At 48.1% G+C, this 24,150-nt stretch overlaps 1 protein-coding gene across 1 annotated transcript; it reads right to left on the bottom strand.

The window, feature by feature from the left end:
• Nucleotides 1–9,794: 9,794 nt before the first annotated feature.
• Nucleotides 9,795–23,910, bottom strand: LOC146816451 (zinc finger MYM-type protein 1-like). The gene is made up of 3 exons (XM_085609510.1): nt 23,898–23,910; nt 13,350–14,005; nt 9,795–10,874 (listed from the first exon to the last, which is right to left on the bottom strand). Exons 1-3 carry the CDS (start codon nt 23,908–23,910, stop codon nt 9,795–9,797), a joined length of 1,749 nt encoding a protein of 582 aa, XP_085465636.1.
• Nucleotides 23,911–24,150: the final 240 nt, after the last annotated feature.

Below are 24,150 nucleotides of genomic sequence, written 5' to 3'. Positions count from 1 at the left end.
TCCCCCAACGTTTCCTTGCCCAGAATCCCCTGCAAACCTCAATTTTAGCTGAAACAAATCACTTTTTTCACACATTTTGGTGTGGGAAAGTTGTGGCACCACCGGGCTCACACAAATTTACCACCACCCAGCGTTCCCCCAGGTCTCCCGGTAAAAATGGTGCCTCACTTGTGTGGGAGGCCCAAGTACCCGCGGCAGGCAAGGGCCCAAAACGTAGTGAGGCGAAATCAACATTGTCTATCAAAAAAATGTTTGGGCCCTTGCCTGCCGCGGGTACTTGGGCCTCCCACACAAGTGAGGCACCATTTTTACCGGGAGACCTGGGGGAACGCTGGGTGGTGGTAAATTTGTGTGAGCCCGGTGATGCCACAACTTTCCCACACCAAAATGTGTGAAAAAAGGGATTTTTTCAGCTAAAATAGAGGTTTGCAGGGGATTCTGGGTAAGGAAACGTTGGGGGATCCACGCAAGCCATACCTCCCTGGAAGCCGCCGGGTGTCTAGTTTTCAGAAATGCATGGGTTTGGTAGGTTTCCCTAGATGGCCGCCGAGCACCGGGCCAAAAACCCAAGTGACCCCCCTTGCAAAATCAGGTGGTTTGGCGATAGGCCATTTTGATGTCGCCTCACTACGTTTTGGGCCCTTGCCTGCCGCGGGTACGTGGGCCTCCCACATAAGTGAGGCACCATTTTTACCGGGAGACCTGGGGGAACGCTGGGTGGTGGTAAATTTGTGTAAGCCCAGTGATGCCACAACTTTCCCACACCAAAATGTGTGAAAAAAGGGATTTTTTCAGCTAAAATAGAGGTTTGCAGGGGATTCTGGGTAAGGAAACGTTGGGGGATCCACGCAAGCCATACCTCCCTGGAAGCCGCCGGGTGTCTAGTTTTCAGAAATGCATGGGTTTGGTAGGTTTCCCTAGATGGCCGCCGAGCACCGGGCCAAAAACCCAAGTGACCCCCCTTGCAAAACCAGGTGGTTTGGCGATAGGCCATTTTGATGTTGCCTCACTACGTTTTGGGCCCTTGCCTGCTGCGGGTACTTGGGCCTCCCACACAAGTGAGGCACCATTTTTACCGGGAGACCTGGGGGAACGCTGGGTGGTGGTAAATTTGTGTGAGCCCGGTGATCCCACAACTTTCCCACACCAAAATGTGTGAAAAAAGTGATTTTTTCAGCTAAAATAGAGGTTTGCAGGGGATTCTGGGTTAGGAAACGTTGGGGGATCCACGCAAGCCATACCTCCCTGGAAGCCGCCGGGTGTCTAGTTTTCAGAAATGCGTGGGTTTGGTAGGTTTCCCTAGATGGTCGCCGAGCACCGGGCCAAAAACCCAAGTAACCCCCCTTGCAAAACCAGGTGGTTTGGCGATAGGCCATTTTGATGTCGCCTCACTACGTTTTGGGCCCTTGCCTGCCGCGGGTACTTGGGCCTCCCACACAAGTGAGGCACCATTTTTACCGGGAGACCTGGGGGAACGCTGGGTGGTGGTAAATTTGTGTGAGCCCGGTGATGCCACAACTTTCCCACACCAAAATGTGTGAAAAAAGTGATTTTTTTCAGCTAAAATTGAGGTTTGCAGGGGATTCTGGGTAAGGAAACGTTGGTGGATCCACGCAAGCCATACCTCCCTGGAAGCCGCCGGGTGTCTACTTTTCAGAAATGTGTGGGTTTGGTAGGTTTCCCTAGCTGGCCACTGAGCACCGGGCCAAAAACTAAAGTGACCCCCCTTGCAAAACCAGATTAACTATTGTTCCTACAGCGTGAGAATTTTGGAATAATATTGCAATGAAAATGTGGCAGACATTTTGAGGTTTGCAGGACATTGGGGATAAAAAAACTTTTTGAATTCACAAGAGAGACATCACCATGAACTCCCATGGGTTTTCGACAATATATACAGTTGGTGGGTTATTCTTACATGGAAAGTGTACCTTGGCAGAGAAACTAAAGACAAAGATTCCTGCACAACCATCTATTCCTCAAACACACACACATACTGGTTGGATTTGGCACGAGGGCGAGTCATGGTTCAGTGTATTAAATTTTATTAACAAGAGATTTCACAAAAATAAAATGCACTGTCAATAATTAAATTCACAAAAAACCAAACCAATGACTCGCAGCTCGTGAGCTGTAAAGCCACGTCAAGGCACCAACCACTTTACAGGCCATTCACACACCTTACATACCTGATACAAACAAGACCATTCGCACCACCAGGAACAAAAGCAACACATTACAAAATTCACAAAAAGGGACAAGGTACACCCTGCTTCAGAAAGGCAAATATTACTGCACAGCCATCTAATCCGCAAGCACACACACATAGTGGTTGGATTTAGCACGAGGGTGAGTGATGGTTCAGTAGATACAATTGTATTAGCAAGTGATTTCACAAAAATAAAATGCACTGGTAATAATTGAAAGGGCGAGAAACTGAACCATTGACTCACAGCTCGTGACCTGTAAAGCCACGACAAGGCACCAACCTCTTTACAGGCCATTCATACACCTTTCATACATGTGAGACGTACAGAACCATTCACACCGCCAGCCGCGGGCCCATCACATAACAAAACTCACACCAGCACACAGCGCCATTCAAGGGCCCATCACTTTCACACGCCCACATTCCTGACACAGCAACTACACAGGCTGATGGATTGGGTGGAGTGGCACTCAGCTAGCAGTGTGTGTAGTGACCAGCAGAAAGTCACTACTCACACACAGCCAGCCGAGCGTCAGTATACACACACCGCTAGCAGAGCGCCAGTCCACGCACACCGCTAGCCCAACACCAGTCCACGCACACCGCTAGCCAAGCGCCAGTCCAGGCACACCGCCATCCAATCGCCAGTCCAGCCACACCGGCAGCCAATCGCCAATCCACGCACACCACCAGCCAAGCTCCAGTCCACGGACACCACCAGCCAAGCACCAGTCCGCACACACCACCAGTCCACGCACACCGCCAGCCAAGTACCAGTCCATGCACACCGCCAGCCAAGCACCATTCCACGCACACCGCCAGCCAAGCTCCAGTCCACGCACACCACCAGCCAAGCACCAGTCCACGCACACCGCCAGTCCATGCACACCGCCAGTCCACGCACACCGCCAGCCAAGCACCATTCCACGCACACCACCAACCAAGTGCCAGTCCACACACACCAACAGCCAAACGCCAGCCTACACACACCGCCATCACATTTAGGATTTTTTTAGAAAAAAATAAAAACACAAACAAATCGCAAATAGATACAAATCTTCAAACACAAAATCAGCAACTAAATACAGTGCACTAACACCAACCTTGAAACAGAATCAAATTAGCCAAAGAATACAGACCAGGCAGTTCACTTTACCACTCATGAATGCTCCCAAAAATTCTTTCGCGTGTTGTACGCTCTAAAACAAGCAGGGACACACAGTGCAGGTTGAGAAGGACAGTCGGGGCCGTACATACGACTCTCCTTCCGCGTACCTCTTCGCCCACAGACTCTACATCTCCTACTGGGAAAATCTTTTGAGGGTGTGGGAGGAATGTGATCTGGAAAGTGGCGATCTTTCAATCTAGCAACATCCTCCACCACTCCAACTCTAGGAACACTTGCCTGTTCCACTACAACAAGGCTGCCTATTACAGACTCCTGAAACTTAGCAAAAGTCATCTTTGACTCAGGGCAAGAATCCTGGAACACAACAAAAGCATTAAACATTGCCAAGTGGAAAAGATGGATAGCCAACTTCTTGTACCAAATGTAAGCCTTACGAAGAGCAGTGTAAGGTTCCAACCTCTGATCTACTCTGTCAACACCACCCATGTGCCTATTATAGTCTAAAATGCACACAGGTTTGCGCGCTTCAGCGACCTGACCCCAAACAGTCACAGGTGCAGTGCTTTCATCATGGATGGTAGTCAGCATGTAGACATCTCTCCTGTCTGAAAACTTCACAGCAAGAAGCTCCTGGTAACGCAACGCACTGCACTGTCCCCGCACAAGCTTTTGACAAACAAGTTCTTTCGGGAAACCTTTACGGTTAGAGCGGATTGTGCCACAAGCAAGAGTGTCCACTTTGGCCAATTCCCTGAACAACCGCACACCAGTGTAGAAGTTATCTACATATAAATGGTGGCCTTTGTTAAAAAATCCTCTACCAAGTTCCCAAACAATTTTCTCAGTCACTCCAAAAGTGGACGGACAACCAGGGAGGTTAATCCTGGATTCCTTACCCGTGTACACCCTGAAATTAGAGACATATCCAGTCCTACTGTCACACAGCATATACAGCTTTATTCCATAGCGTGCCCTGTTACTAGGAATGTATTGCCTAAAAACCAAGCGGCCCTTGAACAACACCAAAGACTCATCCACTGCAATTTGTTTCCCAGGAGCATAAATCTCAGAAAATCGATCAACAAAGTGATCAAGGACAGGCCTAATCTTAAAAAGACGGTCACACTCAGGGTGATCTCGTGGCAACGCTAAACCATTATCAACAAAATGCATCATCCGAAGCAGAAGCAAATACCTGTCACGACTCATGACTGCCGGAAAAATAGACGTTGCCATCAAGGGACTGCTAGACCAATATGAAGACATTGATGGCTTCCTTAGCAAGCCCATCAAAAAAGTTAAACCCAAGAACTTCTTCATCTCTTCAAGATTTGTGGGAGTCCACTGGGTAGCTCTAGAGTGTGGCTTAAGACTGGCACTGTTGTCCCTCAAAAACTGTTCGGCATACAAATTAGTCTGCTCAACAATCTCTGCCAAAAACACATCGTCCATAAACAACTGAAAAAAATTTACCGGCAAAAAGTTTTCAGTATTCACTCTACACCCTGGAACACCAGTAAACTCTGGCAATGCCGGCTGCACCATGCCAGGGGCAACCCAGAGGTCATCACTTTCAAAGGGAAGCCTTGCAGCCCCAGCCTGCAGCCCAGATGCCTCTTGCCGCACTACACCAACGGGAAGCCTTGCAGCCGCAGGCTGCAGCCCAGAAGCCTCTTGCCACACTACACCAACGGGAAGCCTTGCAGCCCCAGGCTGCAGCCCAGATGCCTCTTGCCGCACTATCGGCACATTAGTCTCCTCCTCTAACACAGGCACTTCATCTGCACTAAGAGTATCTTCATCATCCGATGACTCCACACGGAGAGAAAACTCACTGCCAGAATCGTCCCCTGCCTCCTCTCACTCAGATGCAGAGTCAGTCTCTGAACCATGGTCAGAGGAAGACTCAAACAGCAAACCAACAACCTGCTGAGCAGTAATCCTGCGGCTAGCCATTATACTTACTAAGATAGAAGACTGCACAAACAAGTCAACAACCAACAATGTGCAAACCAAGTAAGTAAAGAAATGTGTACCTTTATCACAAAGATCAATGTACTCAAAAACTATACAATTCAATTACAAGAGACAGCTGCACTCACCAGAAATCTACTCTGCAGTGACACAGGAAAAACCAACGATATCCAACTAGAAAGAAGAAAAAAAAACAAATTACTCACAAGACAACAAAATACACATTGAGCACCAATGCAAAAAGTTTTGGGCACTCAAAAAACAAACATACTGCTATTATTACACCATTTGCAAAAAGAATTCATGCAGAGAAATCAAACACATTTACATTGTACAAAAAAAGTCTCTTACCAAACTACACAAACAGCAGAACCACCAGTAACAAAACGGCAAACTGAAAAGAGCAAAAGCCTTCACCTAGAACAAAAAAGTAAAAAAAAAAACATTACAATTGCAATTCACAAAAAATATAACAGTAAACATTATAACATGCTATGTTACTACCCAAATGGTCAATCGGGTTGTGTGCCAGGTGGGGCAGAAAACAGCAGGAAAAAAAAAGGCAACTCTGTCCCGGGGCGGGTGGGCCAAATACATATTATAAAAATTGCACCCTGGAAGCGACACTTGCCAAAGGGGTCACTTCCATTTTTATTTCCACTAATTCCCTGGTGTCTAGCGGGCTTTTCTGCCCCCCCTGGGAGCAGATACGGCAACAAAATGAAACCGATCTGCCCCCAGAGGGGGCAGAAAAGTCTGACTAACAAAATGGGGGCCCAGGAAGCGACCCTTGCCCAAGGGGTCGCTTCCTACAACAAACACACACATCCCTGGTGTCTAGTGGGCTTTTCTGCCCCCCCCTGGGAGCGGATACGGCAACAAAATGAAACCGATCTGCCCCCAGAGGGGGCAGAAAAGTCTGACTAAATAAATGGGGGCCCAGGAAGCGACCCTTGCCCAAGGGGTCGCTTCCTACAACAAACACACACATCCCTGGTGTCTAGTGGGCTTTTCTGCCCCCCCTGGGAGCGGATACGGCAACAAAATGAAACCGATCTGCCCCCAGAGGGGGCAGAGAAGTCTGACAAAAAAAATGGGGGCCCAGGAAGTGACCCTTGCCCAAGGGGTCGCTTCCTACAACAAACGCACACATCCCTGGTGTCTAGTGGGCTTTTCTGCCCCCCCTGGGAGCAGATGCGGCAAAAAACCGAAACCGATCTGCCCCCACAGGGGGCAGAAAAGTCTTTTCACTATAATGGGGGCCCATGAAGCGACCCTTGCCCAAGGGGTCGCTTCCTATACCAACAAACACATCCCTGGTGTCTAGTGGGCTTTTCTGCCCCCCCCTGGGAGCAGATGCGGCAAAAAAACGAAACCGATCTGCCCCCAGAGGGGGCAGAAAAGTCTTTTCACACTAATGGGGGCCCAGGAAGCGACCCTTGCCCAAGGGGTCGCTTCATTTTCAACTAAAAGCATCCCTGGTGTCTAGTGGGCTTTTCTGCCCCCCCTGGGAGCAGATGCGGCAAAAAAACGAAACCGATCTGCCCCCAGAGGGGGCAGAAAAGTCTTTTCACACTAATGGGGGCCCAGGAAGCGACCCTTGCCCAAGGGGTCGCTTCCTTTTCAACTAAAAGCAATCCTGGTGCCTAGTGGTGGCATTCCTGCAGCACGATCGCGACGCTGTGCGCGATCGTGCTGCAGGAATGCACTGTATTGAGACATCAGGGGAGAGGAAATACTCTTTCCTCTCCCCGATGCCTCAATCACAACGAAAATCACCCCCACGGCCCCACCAGCCAGCGAAACTCACCGTCTCCTCCCTGGGACGCCTGGAAGCAAATGGCTTCCAGGCGTCCCAGCGCTTCCTGATGACGTCGGCGCGCGCTGTGCGCGCTTACGTCATGGGGAAGCGTGGGGGGGCTCGGGGGTGGCAGCGGAAACTCTTCCGCTGCCATCCCGCTCTGTGGGGGCACGATTGATGCCCCAGGGGGGGAGCGCCAGCGCTTCCCCCAGGGGCTGTGCTCATGACGGAACGGTTCCGTCATAAGCACAGCCCAACCGATGCTCATGATGGAACCGCTCCGTCATGAGCATCGAAGGGGTTAAAAGCATGAGCACGTATAAACAGACGTAGATACACTAACACACACAGTTCCACAGACATTCTCGTCCCCCCTCTGTCACAGAGACAAACATACTCTAATACGAAATAAGAGGATAATAAGCACAGAATTTACCTGCTTTCCTCTTCCACATGAACATGCTCACTTTTTGTCTGTAGGCCAGTCGCACACTTCCCTCCATCTCCTAACTGGCTAAACTGTGCATCAGAGCCAGACACACAAGCTTCTACCCAATTAGAAGCCGGAAGACTCTTTCAGCCATTCCAGAGGCTGCTCCCATGCCACGCCTGGATTGGCTTGAGCAAGGGAACTCGCCGCTCAGTAGGAGACCAGAGCAGCGGCATGGATCAACCCCCGCTCTCCTAATGTGCAGCGAGAGCAAGCCTCTGGTGCGCATGTCGGGCTGGCCGGAAAAATTCTCTGTCCGACCTGACATGCACACTTGTGCTGTGCACTCGCTGCTGCCACCCATCACCACTCCTATGGTGATGTCACATGTCTGTGACTGAAGCTCCACCCCCCACTTCAAAGCCACTGACTGCCGCAAGCTGCGACCACGGTCGCCAATAAAAAAGGTACAATAGTCATAACTCAATTTGAGTCAGTGTTTTACTAAACAAGTAAACTGAATAGGGGGGGAGAATATTACTGGGGCAATGCCTCAGCGTCCTAAGGCAGAAACCGCTGCTGCTCCTTAGTACCGCCTTGTCTTATTTTGTAACCTCCCATGGTGACACCCCCTATTACATGTGTTGTTACTCAGTAGGCTTTAATTACAGCCTCCGAGCACCATTTTCTCAAATAGCTTTGTCCTGCCTGCTGTTGCAGACAGGACACGCTCTCTCCTAACGCTTTTTAGGTCTCGCTTGAGCCAGCGCTTTAGCGCTGCTCTGGCGAGAGCTTTAGTAACCGGGGGGATTTGGAAGTGCAAACTAGTGCTTTTCAGGCCTCCAAATGCAGTGCATGTGCGCCGGGCGCGCGCACCATTTGGCAGCCTGCGTGATCATTTCGCGGCCGCTTTGATGTTCTCAGTGAGCCGCGCGGCCACTGAGAACATCAAAGCGGCCGCGAAAGTGCACACCATTTGCCAGCCTGCGTGCCTCTCTCCCCTTAGATGGCGCGAGGTGCCCTAACCCCTCCCTTATCCCACTTCCTGCTTGTTCTTTCTTACATGTGCTTGTAGCTCATCGGCTGTCTCACATGAAGAGCATCAAATCAAGTTACTGTTTGCTTTAAATAGAACGAGGTATCAGATAAACACTAGAATGAATAGTGAAGTAGAATCCATCGCGCTACTTTTAAGAATTTCTTTGTTTCCGTAATGCCTCGAATTCGCAGCCTTGCCAAATGAATATTGCACTGCACAATGCCGAATAGCACCACAATGTACCACATCCAGAGCAGTCCCCTGGAATGCGATGCTGGGGTGTGTGGTAGGAACGCCATCCAGCAACATTGCTACCAAGGTTACTCATCCATCTGTTTTACGTACAGCGAAAGTTACATTCCTTTGCAATTATGACAACTAGTGGCCAATGCAGGTTTTGGCATCATTTATTAGATGAATATTCGCAAGGGATGTTAGACTCTGGAACAGTACAGGAAGAACGATTCTCGCACTAGTAACTTCCCTGACCAGTACTGGAAATCAGGGGCGGCTCTAGGCTCATGGTGGCCCTGTGCAGGGAGCGTAGGTAAGGGGCCCCAGAAGAGGGGGTCCGGGCGGGGCGGAGCTCAGGAAGGTGTTTTAATAAAACGTCCAGAAAAGGCGTTAGATGACCAGTACCTGCGGCTGCTCCTACCCTTCAGAATTCGTCTCAGAACGATAACATTTAGGAGGAGGAGGGCATTGTGACACACGACGTGAGGGACTGGCACAGACAGCTGCAGGGCCATGACAGGGGGGCCCCGGACCCACAGCCCCCCCACAGAGAAAGAATCTGTGGTTCTTTGCCCGGAAACAGTAATATCGATACCATATCGAATATGGTGTCTTACGCATGGCCATGTCCGTTGCAGACACTGCATAGCCGCCTCGTGACACAAGCGTTTAACTTTTGCCAAAATTTGCCGCTGCGTTTTGCCAGCTTTCGCTGTTTCCACCAGGCACCACGTGGAGGTAGCAGCAATACCCAGCTTTTTTTATTGTTTGTTTTTTATGTTATGTTTTTTAACTTTTTCTTTTACTTTACCTTTTTGTGTTTTACTGTTTGCTATCTCTTCTATATTGTTTCCACTTTTCCAATTCCATTTTCCTTCTTTCGTTATCTTACCACCTGTTTTTTTCATTTCTGCATACCTAGTGAGTAGCAACATAGCGAGTCTGATTAAAACCATGGAAAACATCTTGCGTACTTCTTTATGAGAGGAAGTCAACTTTGCGAGCCTTCTGTGCTGCAAATTCCCTGATAAGCTGTCCGTAATCCAGAGATCTAGCAATGTCATGTTCAATTGATAACAGGGCCAAATGATTCAGTCTCTCTTGAGTCATTGATGTCCTCAAACAATTTTTAATCAATTTCAGTTTTGAAAAAGTTCTTTCCCCTGAAGCCACTGTAACTGGGATTGTCAACGCAATGCGTAAAGCCACTGCAAGATTTGGAACTGCAGTGTTCAGTTTGTTTTCATAAATGAATTTTAATGTTTCCAAAGCTGTTGCATTATTTGGCACCAAGGAGGAGAACATTCGCAGCTCTGTATGTAAATCTCTGGGATCAACATCTGAGTCAGAACTGTCGGTTAACACGATGCTTAAATCTGCACAGCTTTTCATCAATTCATTATCGTTCATGCTAGCAATTTTCCCCCAGTCGTGAAGGAATCCAAAGAAATCATACTGATGTTTCATCTGAGTGAACCTTTCAGTCATGGACATAATTGCTTGATCCATCAAGACGTTGAAGAACTCAATGCGATATTTCTCTTTTGGTTCTAAGATTCCCTCATCACGACTCTCGTATTGAAATTGTCTCCTAATAGTTCTTCTTCGCAAACTTGTAGATGCAGGAAAACTTATCTCATCTGAGCTCATCTCCAGTTCTTCCGCCAACTCCTTAGCTGAAACTTGTGCAGATTTGAAACCACTCTCCTTATACGTTTCCAGAAACTGGACAGTCTTTTCAAGGCATTTCAATGCAATGTCAAGTTGCATATCCTTACTTTGCATGATTTTGCTAACAAGATTTATTTGCTGCAAAAGGTCATACCAAATCACCAGCGATACTAGAAATGCATAACTCCTTAACTGCTTAGCCAACCCGGCTGCCTCAGTTCGGGCCTTTGGGTCATTCGCTTCCTCTGATACTTCAACCACGGCGTCATAAACGGCGGCCACTTGGAAACGGACAGCCTTGACGCTATCAATACGGCATTCCCATCGAGTTTCGGATATGGGCTTTACTGTCAGATCTTTAACGTGCTCAATGAGTATTTGCCATCTCTGTGTTGAGGCAGAAAACAGTATGTAAATTTGTTTTTTTTTTTTTTTTTTTTTTTTTAAAACCTTTATTGACAGTTCAATAAGAACAAGTATGGGCCTACAACCCCCCAGGGCCGGCCGCTAAGCAAGCAGAGCAATAACGACAAGTATAAACACAGGCAGCACTTCGGGGAGCAAAATCATACTGCTAATACTGTGAACAGCGTAAGTAGGGCACCAGGAGAAAGAGGTTTTCATTTTATGATGAAACAAGGCAGAAGGATCAGGTGACAAGCAATTTTAAACAACGATCACGGATATGCAGAGTAATGAACGTTAGCGATTTACAGCAATCTATTCGGTCAATGGCGCAAACACAAGAACATCAGGATGGGGAAAAACATAGTATACAGTTGCGCCCGCAGTCCCCCGCCAGAACTCCCCAAGAACACCCCGGAAGTTGTGAACACATGGAACGGCAACGAGGCATAGCAAAAGGAGGTGTATCACGCTGATCCCAGAAAAAGAAAAACAAAAAGAATCAGAGAAGAAAAAGGAGGCCATGGAAAAAAAGATGAAAGAATACGGAATCCCCTCCCCCAACCCCCCACCCTGCACCTCTGCAGATGAGTACGGCCCCCCCCCCCAGCAGTGTGCCTGTCGCCCTGGAACCAGACCCGAAATGTAGAAGAATAGGGAAAAAGAAGTAGGAAAGGACCCCCACCAGACGGGGGGGTAGAGAAAGTGTTTATAAACTGGAGGAGGGCCTTCATAACAGACCCCCGGCTTCTCCCTCCCGCACGGTAAGGTTCCCCTAAAGTGAACAAGGAACAGCACAAAAACAATCTTCTCAAACCACGATGGGGAGCATTATGCACCTATTGTGCCAGTAGCCATGTCAGGAGAGCACACCACCTCAAGCCCGCCCGTCCACTAGGCGACCACCCCCGAGGGGGCAGCCTCATCCCTGACCACTCTGTGGAATTCTGCCCATGCCAACCCCTCGACCCAGCACCATACCCAATGTTCCTAGGCAGAGGAATGTCCAACAGCGACAGAGAAGCGACGCACACAGGTGGGGTGGAAGTCTCTGAGCATCAACACAGTCCGCCGCGTGAGGAAACAGGCTTCCCAGTGCTGCCCTAGGATCTGCACTGCACGCAAGGTTCAGGAAGGCAGAAGCAGCCAAAGCAGACATTAGTTGCTGGAGTTGTCTCTGGGTCGCAGGAGGGCATGCACGGGACGAGGCCACCACATCCCACTCAGGTCCAACGCCTCCGGGACAGATCAGGCCCTCAGAAGGTCGAACACACTGTAGCATACTGGCCGGGGCGTCCAGTCGTGTACTAACCTCAGGGGTGGCCGCCACAGCGTCCTCCTGCGCGCGGTGTGGGTAGACTCTGTGTTCGTGCAGACAGGCGGGCCGCCACTGCCCCAACCCCGACGCCACACCATCGAGCTTACTCCCCAAGATCACGAAACCATGAACCAAGGAGGAGTGAAGAGTACCAAGAGCCTCGAGGAGGTCGCCGTACCCCAGCTCAGCTCTCTGTGATCTCGCCGCCACACTCCCAAAAATCGTACGCTCACAGGCCCGCTGCGGCCCAGCGGACAGGATGGTAGGCTTCATCGACCCAAGATGGCCGCCAAGTATGCCCGACCCTCACCGGGGCCGGGACCCCGGGACAAGCGTCGCGATGTCCACGTCGCGGGTGACCGGGTTCCGGGGGCAGGCAAAAAACTATCCGTGGTCACGGGCAACAGTCGTCCCCACCACGGACCAGCTCCCGTAGAAATCCGGGGGCGGCCCGCAATGATCGGGGCAGGATACGGACGGCGGCCGGGCAGCTCAACAGCAAGGCAGGGGCAGTCACCGGAGGATCTAAGATTTGCACCCCCGGTCATGCACTCGGTCAGCTACGCTGGGCAGTGGAAGTGACCACGCCGAAATGTAGGCCGAGTTTGGCACCACTCCGGTGGGCCGACTCCACCCAGTCACCACCGGCCGCTGTTGTCGCACTGCCACCCGGCCACGGCGTCCACTCGATGTCCCGGCTCCAGGGCCGCACAGGCCGCAAAGTTCAGATGCAATTTTCTCCGGCGATAGCACAGCTAGAAACCTCGGAGTCACACAGTCGGGAGCCCCTCTCCTTCAGAAACACGACCACGTAGCACAGGTTGAGGATCTCAGGCAGGATATCCGTGCGGGATGCGGAGGTTCACGGAGCCGGGAGTCTACGCTGCCGTCCCGGTCGCCATCTTGGCTCCTCCCAGTATGTAAATTTGATGCAAGATTCCAAAAAGAGTTACAGCGTGAGTGGATGATTTCGCCATATCACTAAGTACTAAATTCAAGCTATGGCAACCGCATGGAACATAGAACGCTCTTGGATTCATGTCAAGTAAACGTTTCTGAACACCACTCTTGCAGCCTCTCATATTTGCCCCATTATCATACCCTTGGCCTCTGCAATTTTGAAATGGCAATTGCAATGCCTGCAGTTTTTGCAAACAAGCTTCTGTGAGACCAGCACCTGTGCTGCTTTCAACAGGCAAGAATCCAACGAAAAATTCACTTATTTCGACTGGCATCGTTTCCACGTTCACAATTCGAAGGACCATCGTCATTTGCTCCTGATGACTTGCATCAGGTGTGCAATCCAAAATGACAGAAAAATATTTACTCTTTTGTATTTTTGCAATAATGTTGTCCAAAACTGAAGCTCCCATAAGATTAATTATTTCATTTTGAATATTCTTGCCCAAGTAATGGTCATGGATTTCAGCGCATTTAATTCTACGCACATGCTCATGCATATATGGGTCATACTTGGCTAGCAGCTCAACCAGACCTAGAAAACTGCCATTGTTGTGTTTGAACAAAGTATCAGTTTTACCACGAAAAGCCAAACTTCGTTCTGCTAGAAAATGAACAATGGACATGATCCTTTCCAAGACCTTGCCCCAACGATCACTTTCCACTTGCAGTAACTTCTGCTGTTCTTTATCTATTGTCTGTCCTTGTTTTAACCTTCTTTCTAATTCAACCCAGGCACTGACGGCGCGCATGTGTTTTGAAGAGGATTCATGATCAGACAGACAACTGTGCATGTGTGCCCAGTCGTCATTTCCATCATTAGTAAATTTGATCGCTGCATCAGAAAACAATTTACAGCAAAAACAGAATACTGCATTATTGTTTTTTGAATAGACAAGCCAGCGCCTATCTATAATTTCACCATTCCTTAATTTCCGTGAGTACATGGTAACAGAAAAACGACGTTTACTTTTTGAGTGCTCATCACTTGGATACTTTGTTTTAGAATCTGGGTCTCTGGAGGGACCCCTTTCAACAAGAAAAAACACGTTGCGCGTCCGTAAGAGAGTTCGGCCACAAAGCAGGATCCCTCCAATCACATAAATCATATTCAGAACACGGGTCTGTAACATGGTCTTGCTCTTTGGCTTCCTTTTCAATACCAGCATCATCCGTCTCTAACCTCTGAACCTCCTTCAGAATGCCAGATGTTGATGGACCGATGAATGATGTTTGAGTTTCTCTGTCTGAGGGTCTTTTGTAATAATCCTCATCCTGAGTTGGTAATTGCTGCATGTTTGTATCAATTTCAGAGTCACCTTGTTCATTTTCATTGGTCTGCTCATGAGTATCATTCTGCTCATGGATATCATAATTTTTTTGTTCTTCTTTATGGTCGTCAGCGCCTGTTTTACCTAGTGCATCAGCAGTACTCTGGCCAGAGGATTTTCCATCTTTAGGTTTCCCTTGGGTGATAAAGTTCAGGATTGCTCCTTCCTGTGACGCTACGAAAGCCTGCTGAGCCACCTTTCTCTTTCGTTTCGAATAACCAGATTCATGTACTCTAATTCTCTTCATTTTGCTTGCAATGCAGCGGGCGAGACTAGCAGTGGGTAGGGAAAAAAAGAAGATAATCAGCAGTGGCGGCTGCTGAAAGAATTTGATGTGTAATTTTTATTTTCTTGCAAAAACAACAGTTGATGGACAGAATGCAGAACAATGTCATACATTCACCCCAGCACAGAGATCTGGGCCTAAATTCATTGTTTCTTTGCTCACCACACCACCCCAGTTCAGACATGGCCATATGCAAACCAGCCTTGACCTTGTGCCTCATGGGAACAGTCCAGCCCGAACTGCCAAGCCATGTCTTCCCTGGACCGGAATCAAGCGTCCTATGACCGGTTTAGAAACTGTGCAGTAACTTTTTTTGCTGTGCTACATTGCGATAAAGAAAATCTGCCCCTTGGTCTGCATGCCTGGCCTGCCCAATCTAGCCTTAACCCTAGCATTCTCAGGCAGTTGGTGGCAATTAATTAAAAAAAAATACTCTTTCTATAGGATTTCCTTACTTCACTTCTACCTTCACCCTCTCTCTTAACATGACTCTAGTTCTACTTCTCCATGTACCTTGAACCTCCCTCTCTATGTATCTCACATGTGTCTACCTGACCTCTCAATATCTCGACTTCATCTTCTTCTATCCTTTTCATGGCCTAGCCTGTCTCTATTTGCTTCTGTGCCTGCATCCATAATTAGCACTCTCGACCTCTGCTCTACCTCTACCCTTTCTACCTCATTCCTCTATAGACCTCATTATTTTTTCCATAAGACCTACCTGTATTTTTCCTCAATCTACTTCTCTTCTCACACAACCTTTTATTTATCTTTATTGCATCTCTGTCTCTACTACCCTACCGATGTCTCTCAGCTTTCCCTACCTCACCACTCCTCGCAACTCTATTTGTTTTCTCCCTCTACTTCATGGCTTTCTCACCTGCACTCTTTCACTACCTAACCTCTCAACTTGCCTCTCCACTAGTTCACTACCTACCCTCTTCACTTCACCTTTCCCTTGTTATACATCTGTTCCCTTTTCTTCAACTCTCTATCTTACTCCCTTTTCACTACCTCTGCTCTTTTTTTACTCTATCAACCCTTCTCTCTTTTCCTCTATTTCTTCCACAAACACATCTCTCTCTGGACCTCCTCTATTTCAGCTCCCGCCTCCACCTGAACTCTCTCACAATCTTTCTTTATTGATCTATTTCACCATCTCTTGAACTATCAAGGCGCTACCTCTGATAAACAGCACCATTTTTCTCTGTACCTCTCTACATCTCTCAATATACCATAATTGACTGAATCTCTCTCGCGACCATGTCCGTCTCTTTATCACTCTGTTCCTACATCTATATCGGCCCAGAAACTGCATTTTGTTTCAGGGGTCCAGGGAGGGATCGATTCGAAAATGTCTGATGAATTAATGCCCGCATGGGCCTAACCTGGGCTGCCTGGTGAACTGTGCAGTGCACTGTGCAGACTCCTCCTGAGAAGCTGTCTCGGGACTCGACTCTCGACTCTGCAGTCTGTCCGTGTCCGTCTGTGGTGAAAATGGAAAATTAAGTGCTAAACTACTTTCTACGTTCACCAGAGGAGAAAAACTATATACATGTCCAACTTCAGTAATGCTTTTTGAAAGGCAAACAAATGATTGCATTTAATTATTTTTTACTTATTCCAGGTGAAAAACAACTTCTGCACGTTTATAAAGGTAGCACTGAATGCAATTTTCTTTTACTGCTTTGACTAGAGGAGGGGGTCCCTTTTACAGTACGCTTAAAAGATGGTAACTACAGGGAAATTAGCTATTCTAGAAAAACAAGGGCGGTATAAACCTCAGGTTTCCCAAATGGTTAGAGGATGCTAATAATCAACTATTGTCGATATGGGATGATGGCAGGTGACGATGACAAATGGTTCTCTTTTACAACTCGGGGGAAGGGAGTCCGTAGATAGAGCACATGCAATTTAAACGAACATCTATTGCAGGCCGGGAGAATACAAGATTATGGACGTACACATACTCAGAATATAAATGGACCCCCAGCTCTTGTGGACAGTAGAGCTACCCAGCTGGAACTCCATTTCACGAGGAGGGAGCTGAGAGTTATCCGTGGGATGAAACGGGACAAGTATCTCCTATAAACTGACATTTTCTGTCCTACTACGGAACGGCCTTGGGGGTGGCCTTCTTTAGTGAGATGTGGTGCTGAAATTACTACACCCAGTAATAACGGTCATACCTGCAGACTGCAAGCACGGTCCTTCAGTTCGGCCCGGGAGGGGCCCCAGTCCTCAGGAATGCAGGAACATGTTTCACATTCCACGCAGGGCTGGAAGTAGATAACCTCCATTTGGCGAACCAAATGCAGTCCTACCATCATCAGAGATGGCCCTCAACCTCCAAGGGTCCTTTGACAGCAGCAGCTCGTACAAACAGCATTACCTGTTTTTAGCGCATACAACACCTGAGAGTTTTATGAGTGCATGTATTTTTCTTTTATGTATTGCTGTCAGGAGAGTGTTTTCATAGCGCTTGAGTATCACATAATACAGGTTCAGTTCACCAGCCTCAAAGCACTGGTAAAAGTGAGCCTTGGTTTAGTGAGGAACATTAATTGCTACTGTGACCAGTAGCGTAGCTAGGCCGCCGGAGGCGGCCCCAGCGTTTATCGCCAGCGGCGGCCGAATCTAAGAGTGGGGGGTGGGGGGGGTGGGGGGTTACTGGCTATTCCTGCGGCTGGCGCCCTGCGACGGTCACAGGTAAGAAAGTGGGCACCGGCCGCCGCCATCATAAATCGTGCCGCTTGAGGTAGACCACCCACCCCCTTACTACTCCACTGATGATGACAGAGAAGTGATGTCTCCACAATTTCAGGATCAATTTAGCAGTCACCTGTATTGGTGTGTTAAATAATTTTAATGGTGTATATTAAACACAACCGCTGTGCATACAGGTGACTTTAGGCTAAATTGATCCATTTGTGGTGTTGATTACATGTTAGGGAGAAGGGCAGTTCCCTAGGCCTGCATAGCACACAATAATTGGAATAACTATATGAGCTTGATCAATATATTCTAGATAAGTGGAGAAATGTGGCTCAATGGTTAGAGCGGCAGACCCTGATGCAGAGGTCTGGCCCGGGACCAGGGTTCAATTCCCGCCTCGGCGGGTCTTGGGCTCAATTTCCTCGGACCTGTTAATTCTTGCCTCAGTGCCTACTCTAATCATGGGTCCCACTCTGCAACTCTGGGCAATAGCTTACTTAATCTCGGCCCCAACATCGCTGGAATGCCTGGCTTCACCTTGGGGGTGCCCAGGAGTGGACATTTCACAGGGAAAAGCCAGGAAGGGTTCCCAGCGGTATGAGTACAGCGCCAGGACACCCTAGGGTAACAGTGCGCAATACAAGTACAACACATTTACATAAGGGTTTGCGCCTCTCACTGCAATGTTCACAGGGGCAGTGACGTCTCCCATATCAGTGTGGGGGAGGGCGAGGGCCCACATTCACCAACCATTACGCTATGTTGTGCCAAAAAAGCGTGGTCAAATCCAGACTGCTTATGGTGGTATGAGTTCACAATCCACTGAAGAGGAGACATATATCAGAGGAGCAGCTTTTTACATGAACGTTTGTCGCTGAAACTAAAAAGGGTGCCCATTTATTCAAAATAATGTAACAAAGGCAGAGGGGAATATTCATAATGCCCACTTCACAGCAAAGAAGTGCAAGGCATCAATATAAGCTGCTTGCAAATTCAAACGCCCCTCCCACAAATTAATCTGAACAGCTGTCTTCTTGCTGCTCCACACTGGAATATCTGACATGTTTTATATTGACACTGCTCCCACTGCTGCATCTGTGCTTAAGAAGATGCGTTCAGCTGAATCACAAGTAGTGCTGTCATTGAAAATAAACTCTAATATAAATCTTTCACACATACCCACACAGCATGCAGACAATAATCAGAGGTTGCCATTCCAGGCCCAAGTCAACAGCAGCAATACTGATAGGCAAATAAAGTGTGAGCAAAGAAAACATGCCTGCTTTGTAGTTATAGGTAGGAGCTCGGAATAATGTTAGACTTGAAGGACTAGGAGTATTATTTTAAATTTTCGGGTGGGGCTGGCGTAGTGAGCTGTTGGACACATTCCTGGTACAACTGTGACTGGAACACTGCGTTTTGGTATAACGTGCCGTAAGACTGGTCTTCAGGCATGGTCTTGTGTATGCAACAACGTTCTGTTCGCTGCAATGTCTAGAGAAACAAGTCTGGAACGTGAGTCACTAGGGGAGGGGTAGGCGTTGTGCGGCCACTGATCCATGTGCTACACAACACCAATCAAGGTGTTTTGGTGGTGAGGTTGTGGCTCCCTGTCCCCGCTCCAACCCGTTGTACATTGAAGTATGCCACAATTAACACCTGGAGCGCTTCGACGCAGTTTAAACTTCAGTATTAAGCACTATAATCTACGGATGAACAACAGTGTCAGGTGGTATCAGTAGATAAGCTTCAGTGGCACAATTAACACCTGGAGAGCTTCTACGCAGTTTAAACATCAGTATTAAGCACTATAGCACTATAATCTACGGATGAACAACAGTTTCAGGTGGTATAAGTAGATAAGCTTCAGTAGCGCTTGATAAGTTAGAATAAACATTTCAATATAGCGCCAGAACTTTCAAACAATACCCCCCAGCCCGTCTACTCCAAACACACATACACGTTTTGGTTTTCCCCCACATCAATACATCGATTAAACAAACCCCAGGAGAGTGGATCATGGATGCAAAAAAATTCCCCCGGGGGACCCCACCCCCGCTCTGCGGCAAAGCCCCACTGCCACTCGGACGGCCCCAGGCCCCAAGCCCCCAGCCCTTCCCCCAGCAAAGCCCCTCCGAGGTCCGGGGCCTACTCACCTCACCGTGCCGCTCTCAGAGGTGAGTCCGCAACGTGCTGCCGCCGCCGAACTGCAGAGGCGCGGGAGCTGCAGGAGGGACTGCGGTGGGCTCCAAACTCCATCAGGCTGCTGCGCGCCTCCTCCCCCGCCCGCGCACAAACGGTGCGCGCCAGGCCCGCCCTCGCACAAGTGACGTCACGAGCCTCAGCAGAAACTCTTCGGGCACCGTCTGCAAAGACCCGGAGGCCGCCAAATCCCTGCCAGGGGCCGCCACGAATGTATTGTATCCGATTTCTCGTGGCGGCCCCTGGGGTTTGGCGGCCCTGTGCAGGTGCACAGCTTGCACATGCCTAAGGCCGGCCCTGAACATAAGCTGGAGAAGTCCCATTCACAGGCAGAAAAAGAATCCCTTGCTGTGGTGTGGGCCAGCGAGCATTATCATATTTTCCTTTATTAAAAATTCCTCACAGTTATGACTGACCATGAGACTTGTAGTCAATATTTGCCAACTCGAAGGACAAAACTCTCCCCAGCATCGAGAGGTAGAATCTACGTTTGCAGGGAAACAATTTAAAATAATTCACAGTTCTGGAAAAGGCAATAGTTCTGCAGACTTTATGATTCATTTTTATATAGAAGGCTCAGCAATTACTTCCTTACCTGTAGAATACCTGAGATGTGTCTTTCGACAGTCACCTTCCTGTGTCCTAAAGCATCAAGATCTGATATACGCATCCAGACAAGACCTCACTATGTATATGGTGAAGACTCTGATTGAGTCACAGAAAATGAAAGATCTACGGCATTCTAAATGGAAAGGATGACTGGCTTACCATCCGAAAGGACTGCTGTTATGGGGCACACAACTGGTCAGCCCCCAATCAGTGCGGTCAAGTCATAGATCTGTCAAGTCTCGCACCCTAAGGACGCACTATAGTTCCTAGGAGTTTCCCAAACGTTTTCAAGGCAAGTTCTACACCCCACTAACAGTGGCGGCTGGTTATAACGGGCGAAAGGGGCGTTGCCCTCCCTAGCATCCGCGAGAAAAGAGAGAATTAATGAACAACACGAAGCAGCTTTAAATAAAGTGCTCTCTGCTTCGTGTTAACTAACTCTGTAACACGGATTCTGTTGCTTGCTTGCTTATTTGCTTTAATAATGAAAATGAAAGTAATGAGGAGCGAGCCGAGACGTCCTCGTGCACATGTGCTGGCTGGGGCGACGGCTTTCGCTCGCCCTTGAGGCACACACGAGAGAGTGATGTCAGCATGGTAGGAGTGGCCGGTAGAAGCGGAAAAGTTAACCTGTATATGGGGCGTTATGCTGTGGCCCAGGCATTTTCAGCAGAGTGCCATTGAAATAAATGGTTTGGGGCAGGGCTGGCCTACATCGAGGAAGCGAAGTGGGTGGCAATAACTGAAGGAATCCCTTCATGTTTGTACTGCCGTTTAAACATCCTGATTGGATGTTGGAAGCTGGGGGAGTGGGCTGTGGAGGAGTTCGTCTAGGCAGCTCCGATTTCATTTTCGGGGTCGGGATAATCCGAATGCAGCAGGTGTGCGTCGTGTATCGTGTTGGCGGTTTATTATCTAGGAGGGACACCGGCCAGACGAGATGGAACCTAACCAGGCACAAGCTTTCGAGGTAAGTGAACGACTATAATGTGGAACATAATATACTCTTCTGGTCAAGTGTTCATTGGGCTTTTGTTGTGTCAGCTTTATTCGGAACAGCTTAAATAAAACGGTCTGTTTTTTCCCTCGCTATCAGTTCAAGCACAGTTAATTGAAAAAAAAAACGAGATATTTATTTGTGGAGCACCTACAGCGTGCTAAACAGAATAATCGTTCTCGGAGACATTTTGAGAATCGCGTCGAGATGGATCCCCTCCGCATGGTGCTCTAAACATACTAGCTGTTAGTTTAAGGAGGTACTCCGGCTTTTGTGTCCTGTGGAGACTAAAATTAAAGGGCTCTTTTTATTTCCGAATGACAGACCAGGGACTCTTCTTGAAGCACACTCCGGAGTAGCTCTGCCTCCACACAGGCCCTCTGGGGATCAGGGCTTCATTTCTGCCGGGATGTCAGGCGCGCGGGAAGATTCTGCATTAGGCCTTAATTTTGTGTTTTACCACGGGCTGCTGTGCTGACCGCATGACACCAGACAAATGTGAGCAAGGGTACAGTCAGTAGAAGCCGAGGCCTGGCCATACACCAGCACCAAATGTATTAGTTTTTCATGCACGCACTCTAGTCTACACATCTCGTCGGAGCAGAGGCCGCAGGGGCCTGCTTTACACCTCTGAAGACCCTAACTATCACACAGCACAGAAAAGGAAATTCGTCGTCATTATGAGTTTAAATAATGCTTGACATCATAGCAAAGATGCACTCTATCTTTCACATGAATGCCAAACAATTTAAAAATTGATGGAGAACGAAGGACTGTGTAATGTGTGTATGACAAAATGAACTGCGGCACATTAACAACTGCGGCTAGAAATGCTTACGGTATATTACATCAGTCAAAGGCTGTTTTAGAATTTCACGCACAGAGCCTGTCTCAAAGCCTCTGGAATTGGTTCGAAACTGCAGTATTGAAGCCCGTGCTTGGATAAATACACAATACTGCACGGTGTTAGTTGGAAGGTTAGCAGATTAACTCTATTTGCCTAATCCGAGTGGGAGGTATTCACAAGTAATCTTGCTACATGGCTAACTGGGGGATGAGGTAATCAAAACGATTCCAAAGGGAAGATAGATTATGAAGTGTGCCATTGTTGCCAGTCGTGCTTTACTCAGAGTTTGTGCATGAAAACGAAGTCATTTGGTGAAGTTTTTCTCCATAATACACCACCAAATGTTGTAGTTTTCATGGAAGATGTCTAGTCTGAACAGCTCGTAGTCTCAACATTAGGTGGTATATTGCAGCAATTGCTTCGATTCAACCCCCCCGAAGTGTGTAATTCAAAAACGGATGACTGTTTTTTTTCAAAACCAAACAGACTGAGTTTAATTTCTTCCTCCCCATTTTATACATCATCTTTTTTGTAAAAGTGAGCAAATTTCTCGTCAGAACTCTTCTCTCCCCCCTCCCCCCATATACCCCCATTATGACAGACGGGGACGCTCGCTGCGTTCGATCGCAACATGCTGCTCCTCCCAAACTTTTACGCCTCACCTCTTTCAAATGTCACCAGTCGCCCCTGCCCACTAAGTGTGTCAAGTACTCCTAGCGTTTGTTTATTAATATCTCAGCCCCCTGGCATTGGTACATATTTAGTACACTAAATACCGTGCTTATCTCAGACCCCCGGCACTGTCACACATTTGCTACATTACAAACAGTGATTCCCGCTACTTCTGCAGGATTTGCTAAAATCTTGCAAGTTCGCTGCAAATCTCGGGGGCCGTTTTGGGCGCAGTCAGTATTTAGACTGCACCCAAGCCTTACTCGCCTGCTTTGCCTCAAAACTCCGCCCAAAGAAGGATCTCGGCTCCAGTACTACTTACCAGAGCTTCAAGATCAACGGATCCTCCTCGCTTCCTTTTCCCAGACATCTCAGACATGCCTTCCGATGTTTGGTCCTCAGCCAACGACACAGCACAATAAAAGAAGACAAGAGAACAGTGAGTAAAGACAGTGATTTAAGCAGTGGACAGTGCTCACAAACAAGGTAATGATTTCTGCTTACACATAGCTACGCAACCAAGAGATGACTTTGATTAAAGAACCAGTTAGGTCTTCTTTGGGAGATCTTTACAAGACTTCACAAATACAAGTGGAAGCTATAAGTGCAAGGCACCAAAAGAGAGACTGAGATTGTGCTAAGTTGAATCCAGTTGCTGGATGTTTGCAATGTAACATGATTTACAGCAGTGTGAGATAGAGTTGTTTCTATGCTAATTGCTGTAACCATAGTAACAAATTACTTGTCATTCCAGGAACTTCAAACCAGAAGTCTCACACAGATCCAGAGAGAATGTCTGCAGTCTTTTTATTTAACACAGAAGGCACACTCTTCCCACAGAAAGTACTCAAAGAAGAGATCTAAACCTCTTCACTACGGAGGTCTTCCACAGGACTGAGACAATTGATCGCAGGTAGGGTATCGGCAGCCATTGCCCGTGTAGGTAAGAGCGGGTTGGGAGGGATTCGACAGACGACCACAAGGGAAAATTAAATTAGTAATTCATTTTCCCTAATGGTCGTCTTCAAATCCAGCTCCCACCCGGCCCCACCGCCCCACCGTTCTTACCTGCATGGGCCATGGCTGGGTATTGGTGTAATTTAGAGAAGTCTGCAAGAGTGTGAAAACAAGAAACAAGCATTGCACCCTTATGGTAATTATGTCTTCTTTATTTTAAAAGCTTTAACAATAACTTTCGATTACCATAAGACGATGTCTGGACCAAGACCCTCTTCCCTAGTCCCTAATAATCTCCCTCGTTGATACAAGCAACTATGAGTCAGAAAGGTAGGGCATTCGGAGTTGGGTCCATATCGTCTCG

Source organism: Triturus cristatus, chromosome 6 (assembly GCF_964204655.1).
Source record: "Triturus cristatus chromosome 6, aTriCri1.1, whole genome shotgun sequence".
In the NCBI taxonomy this organism is placed as follows: Eukaryota; Metazoa; Chordata; class Amphibia; order Caudata; family Salamandridae; genus Triturus; species Triturus cristatus.
The sequence above is the reverse complement of the archived record's forward strand: the minus strand, read 5'-3'. Positions and strand labels throughout refer to the sequence as shown.

Coding starts and splice junctions, on each gene's coding strand:
- LOC146816451 (XM_085609510.1), bottom strand. Junction 10,875..13,349: donor CTTGTTTGCAAAAACTGCAG/GCATTGCAATTG, acceptor GCCTCAACACAG/AGATGGCAAATACTCATTGA.